General features: G+C 44.6%; 1 protein-coding gene across 3 annotated transcripts in view; it reads right to left on the minus strand.

The window, feature by feature from the left end:
* The window catches only part of MTA3 (metastasis associated 1 family member 3), a 135422-nt gene that overhangs the window by 48549 nt on the left and 80590 nt on the right, over positions 1 to 6283 (minus strand). For all 3 annotated transcript variants that reach the window (XM_021712546.1, XM_021712547.1, XM_021712548.1), the window contains one exon: positions 1136 to 1210. In XM_021712546.1, coding sequence (XP_021568221.1) covers positions 1136 to 1210 — 75 coding nt within the window. The remainder of the gene's footprint in view (positions 1 to 1135; positions 1211 to 6283) is intronic.

A 6283-nucleotide genomic window follows, 5' to 3' on the forward strand; every position in this document is an offset into this window, starting at 1 on the left:
CGGAGCCCAGCGGGTCGAGGCTACAGTGGCCGGAAGCGGCCACTGCACTCCAGTCTGGGCAACAGAGACTCCAACTCAAAAAAAAATAATAATAAAATAAAGTGATCCTTAAAATGTATTTCACATCATCTAAGAACTGCCACTGTGTAACCTGCTTATTTAGGAAAAATAATGTCACTCAGACATGCGACCATAAGAATGTAAAACAAGTACTGACTGAAGTCATTTCAGGAAAATGTACCAGTATTCAAAAAATAAGTAATTAAGATAATTATTTGAATTCAGGACATCTGAGAAAGACCGAAAAATTTAAATGATTCCTTATTTTTAAAAATAATTTGAAAAAAGCTTATGTATAAACAAAATGCCAAACCAGTAAGACAGACACTATTAGTTAAGAGCAAAAACATAGGGAATATATTCATACAAATGTCATAAAGAGGTTTCAGAAGATCTCTAAAAAGATCTCAAATTATATAGCTGATGGCATCTTGGTCTAAATTCTCGATTCTTCATAAAAATTTCTTGTTCATCATATCTTTGGTAATTCTCATCAACTACACTCACAAAGAGAGGAGGTCGCTGGTTATACACAAGCAGGATAATGCCTCTCATGGAAACATTCCCTGTGTTCTTCCCAAAATACTTCTATAGAAGGCTGAAGTCAAGGAAATATTAAGATTAAAATCATAAATAGGCTGGGCGTGGTGGCTCAAGCCTGTAATCCCAGCACTTTGGGAGGCCGAGGTGAGAGGATTTCCTGAGCCCAGGGGTTCAAGACCAGCCTGGGCAACATGGTGAGACTTCATCTCTGCAATAAATCAAAACTTAGCCGAGTATGGTAACATGAGCCTATAGCTCCAGCTACTTGGAAGGCTGAGACGGAAGGATCGCCAGGTCAACACTAGGGTGGCTGTGAGTGTGCCACTGCACTCTAGCCTGGGCGACAGAGTGAGACTCCAACTCAAAAACAAAAATCATAAATAATATCCTAAAGAGATAAAATCACACGATTTAAAAGTCTAGAAGAAGTAAGACAGACAAATTTTTCCAAGTACACTGCTAAGAAATATTAAAATATAAACAGAAAGTTCACTTCAGTACAATTCTATTGGTAGCAAAGTGAAAAACATACCTGCTGCACGTATCTATCAGTAGTTTTCCACATGTAGTAATATTCAATGATGCTAGTCAGTGATTTCCAAGGAAGCTAAAAAAAGTTAACATGACATATATGTTAACATGTAGTATGATAATAAAAACAAACTACTGTAGAAGGGCTTTCTTTTAAAACCACTTATTTAAAATAATGAAGCAAACATCCACATGGAAGATTCATTTTAGAAGAAACATTTAAGAAAAAAATGAACTCTTAGCAAAAGATACCCCAAATAAGCTCTATTTATTCAGTAACAGACTCTCTAGAACACATTTCATTTCTCACCTCTCATTTTATTAAGAATTATAAGCGGCTGGGCTCGGTGGCTCAGCCTGTAATTCTGCGCTTTGGGAGGCCGAGGTGAGTGGATTGCCTGAGCCCGCGGGTTCGAGACCAGCCTGGGCAACTTGGCGAGACCTCATCTCTACAATAAATCAAAAAATTAGCTGGGCGTGGTAGCACACGCCTGTAGTTCCAGCTACTTGGAAGGCTGAGGCGGAAGGATCGCCAGAGTCCAGCAGGTCAAGGTTGCGGTGGCTGGGGGTGTGCCACTGTACTCCAAACTGGGTGACAGAGTGAGACTTCAACACACACACACACACACACACACACACAAAGAATTATAAGCATCATGACTGATAACATTTCATGACTTACTCAGGAATGTTCTCAAGCTACAGGTGGGGCTACAGCACAGGTTTTTTTTTTTGTTGTTGTTGTTTTTTAATTGTAGAGATGAGGTCTCAAACCCATGGGCTCAGGCAAAACTCTCACCTCAGCCTCCCAAAGTGCTGGGATTATAGGTGTGAGCCACCGTGCCCGGCCACGCAGTTTTAGTGATTACATTTAAATAGCTTTAGCCTGAGTTACTTTAACTTCCAAAGATGCCAGATACAACTGTGTCTCATTTAGTCACTGGCATGATACGTCTCATCCTTTTCAAAATTGCTCTATTTTAATAGGCCTACTTTGCTGTAAAGAAAAGAAAAACCTAAATCTCTGAAAAAGAATATAGCTGAGTATACTTCCTATTAGAAAAAGAAGAAGTTTGCCTTTGCTGTTTTCCATAAATATTTAGAAATGGCCAAATGGCCTCATACTCATGCAACCCACAACAAGGAATCCTTCCCACATGTCCTGGCGAAGTCAGTATCCAAGATGCACAGGGGCAGATCAAACTCTCCATGATGACAGGAATGACAGTAGCACAATATTTAGCTTTTGCCCAGATTTCACAGACAGCTGGCAGCCCTCTCTGTGACTCGCAACTGGCTTGCCCTGATGTCCTAGAAAGTTAGAGTTGAAACAGTGCTTTCCAGACTCCACTGCAGCTCCCTGCTGGCGATCCACATGACCACATTCATGCCATTCCTATCATGTCCCCAGTGAACTCACCTGTTTGGTGGACTTTAGAGAAAAGAAAATTATTTTAAGCTTAACTGAGTGGCGAATTCGACAGTAGATATGAATGCGGTCTCCTTATAGGACCAGACTGGCACAGCCACTGGCATCTGGATGGCAGCTAAAGCAAACATTTTTTCTCAAATCCAACATGTCCATTTAATGGAGTTGAAAGCTCTCAGGAGCCTTCAGGAAGGCCTCATAGGACAGACATGGCAGAGTCCCCTAGGGCTTTTAGGCAAGCTGAGAGTTCTTACTATCCAGTTTTCTTTTGAGAGACAGAGCCTGGTGTCATTTACCCAGAAGCCGGAGAAAGGGAAGCCAAGAGACCATATAACGTGAGCTTCCTTGTGAAACACATTTCACCTAACCCATGAAGTCCTAGCCAGCTGTGACAAGTATGCCACTCTCGTGTCAGGGTGAAGTGGTGGGGTGTGAAGGTACAAGTTACACGTCCCAGGATTTCTCCTTCAACCCCCATTTACGGCAGTATGGGAGATCCCTGCAACACATCCACTAATGAGGAAAAAACCTTAGGGTGGCAGGTGACTCTGCACACCATCCTGGCACTAACCAGCATTATACTGCTTCAGCATCGCAGGCCAGCAGGAGCAGCACTGAGGCACAGTGAAGCAGGGAAGCCTCTGGGGGCCGGAATGCAGGTGAACATCCGCTTTGCCACTTTGAGTGGAAAGAGAGATGCTCTCTGTCAGCTGTCATCACAACCATTCTAGCCAATGCAAAATCGGTAGAAAGCAGCACGGTGTTCTCAAAGGGACCCCAGACATGTGGCACGGATTGTCAAGAGCCAAGGCAGAGCAAAATCCAGGCAAGACTGATAGCAGAGGAAGCAGAAGCTCGAGGGAGTGCTGCTCATGGTGTCACTGCAGGGAGAGGCAGCACTCGTGGCTGAGCTAGCCCTGGCCCCTTGGCTCTTCGGGAGGTTCTGCGAGGCTTCTAAAATCCCATAATACATCTCAATAGCTAAATCAGTTCAGACACATGGATTCCGCTGGCTCCAATTAAGGCTTGCCCAGTGTCCTTTTCAACTTCCCTCTACGTAGTTTACTTCCCTCTGTGGCAAAGGCTAGAAAGACTGACATTGTATTTCGAGGAGTCCCTTGTGATCTATTTCTCCCAATCAGATGTGTGAGTATAAGACCTCAGAACCGAATTAAGCAGGGATCAAAGCATGGTACCCAAGGCATCCACTGTGCTCGAGTAGAGCTAGGAGGTCGAAGATGGCTCAGGACTCGCGGAGGGTGAGACAGGACACTGAGGGGGAAACCCTGCAGCATTCCAGGCACCGTACTGAGCATATGTGAGCATCTGTGATTATTCAGATCCCATTCAGCCCACTGGTGAGGGCGGGATCTGCTGCCCAAAATAGTAGAAGATGGCTGAACGCACAGCACGGGACACGTGGCTCCTGAGACAGAACAGATGAGACTGACAGTAGCTTATTAGTCACATAAACTCACAGCCCAAGGGAAGAGGACACTGCACAGCATGCAGAGCCACAGGGGTTACATTTGGCAACACAGTGAGCCAGTAGGGGCTGTGGGTGTGATGCCCATTACTAGCAAGGGGCAGGGTGTCCCCTGGCCCTCCAGAGGATGTGCTCAGTGTGCTTGAGTAACTGAACAGACTGGCAGGGAAGTAAAATCCGCCAGGGTTGAGGACGACTGGGTGGAGTTTGGAGGAACTAGCCAGGTAGGGAAGTTTTCCTGCTGGGTGGGGGCATATCTGCCAAGAGCAAGGAAACACACAGTTAAACTCTGGAACCTCTGGGAGGCTCAAAGACATTAAGGCAGCACGTGAAATGTCAGGCCTTCCTGTATGCTGGTGCACTGCAGAGAACTACAACAATGAAATCCAAACCCTGGCACAAAGTACTGACTAGATGAACTCAATCTCCCACGGTAACGGTTTAAAAAGAGATGAAAGGAGAGGTGTGGTGGTTCATGTCTGTAATTCCAGCACTTTGGGAGGTGGGAGGATTGCCCGAGCCACCGGGTTTGAGACTAGCCTGGGCAACATGATGAGACCTGGTCTCTGCAATAAATCAAAACAACCAGCCGGGTGTGGTGGTACATGTCTGTAGTTCCAGCTACTTGGAAGACTGAAGCAGAAAGATCACCTGATCCCAGCAGGTTGAGACTGCAATGGTTGTGAGCATACCACTGCACTCCAACCTGGGTGACAGAGTGAGACTCTGACTCAATCAATCAATCAGTCAGTCAATAGATGAAGCCAGGCATGGTGGTGCACACCTGTAGTTCCAGCTTCTTGGAAGGCTGAGGCAGAAGAATCACCTGAGCCCAGCAGGTAGGTTGAGGCTGCAGTGGCGGTGAGCATGCTACTGCACTCCAGCCTGGGCAACAGAGTAAGATTTTGACTCACGAAAAAAAGAGAGAGAGATGAGACATACCCATCTCAGAGCATATACTATTTAACTTGGCCTCACTGTTGTTTAAACAAGAGTCTGCATCTAATAAAAAATACAAAACAGGCCAGGCACGGTGGTTCATGTCTATAATCCCAGTACTTTAGGAGGTTGAGGTGAAAAGACTGCCTGAGCCCGTGGGCTCTAAACCAGCCTGGGCAACTTGGCAAGATCACATCTCTAAGATACATCAAAAAAATTAGCTGGGAGTGGTGGTGCATGCCTGTAGTCCCAGCTACTTGGAAGGCTGAGGTGGAAGAATTGCCTGAGCCCAGCAGGTCAAGGCTGTGGTGACCGTAAGCAGTGTGCCACTGCACTCCAGCCTGGGCAACAGAGTGAGACTCTGACTCAAACAAGAAAAACAAAAACAAAAAATACAAGACATAAAAAAAAAAGCAAAAAGATAAATGTCTCACTGTCAAGAATTAAAGTAGGGAGTGTGGAATTGGCAGTTGAGGGAAACTGCCAGGGGAGAGAGGGGCACACCTCATCAACAAGGGTACCTGCATAATGAACATTTATATACCAAACCCTGAATTGTGCCCCACATCTTTAAAATACAAAATAAAAATAAAAAAAATTAAAGTAGTCAACACACCCGTACCCCACTATGACTCCAAAGGATGGAAATATCAGATAGACACTATAAAATAACTATAATTAATAACATTAAAGGGTAGCTGAAAAGATGGATAATATGCATCAATAGATGGAAAATTTCAACAGAGATAAAAAGCACAAAAATATGAAGGCTGGAGTGGGACACAGTGGCACGCGTCTGTACTTCTAGCTACGCAGGAGGCTTCAGTAGAACTGCATGAACCCAGAAATTCGAGGCTGTACACAATACAATCCTGCCTGTGAATAGTCACTGCACTCTAGCCTAGGCAACACAGCAAGAACCTGTCTGTAGAAGATACATAAAATGTTAGAAAAGAAAAACATGCTATCATCGCATATAAAGATTTCCTGTAAAGAGTTTATCAGTATACCAGGCTAAGCAAGAATTAGTGTTAATTAGAAGATTATGAAATGAAAGCACAAACAGTTAAAAATAGACAAAAAAAGGAGCATTCATGAACTGAGGGAACAATACTAAATAATCTAATAATGTGTCATCGGAGCTCTACAAGGCGAGAATAAAAAATATTTAAAAAGAAAAAGGCGCCGGGCTCGGTGGTTCAGCCTGTAATCCCGTGCCTTTGGGCGGCTGAGGTGAGTGGATTGCCTGAGCCCGCGGGTTCGAGACCCGCCTGGGCAGCGAGACCTCATCTCTA

The sequence above is a fragment of the Carlito syrichta genome, unplaced genomic scaffold (genome assembly GCF_000164805.1).
Source record: "Carlito syrichta isolate Samal-C Ts95f unplaced genomic scaffold, Tarsius_syrichta-2.0.1 Scaffold303343, whole genome shotgun sequence".
Lineage (NCBI taxonomy): Eukaryota > Metazoa > Chordata > Mammalia > Primates > Tarsiidae > Carlito > Carlito syrichta.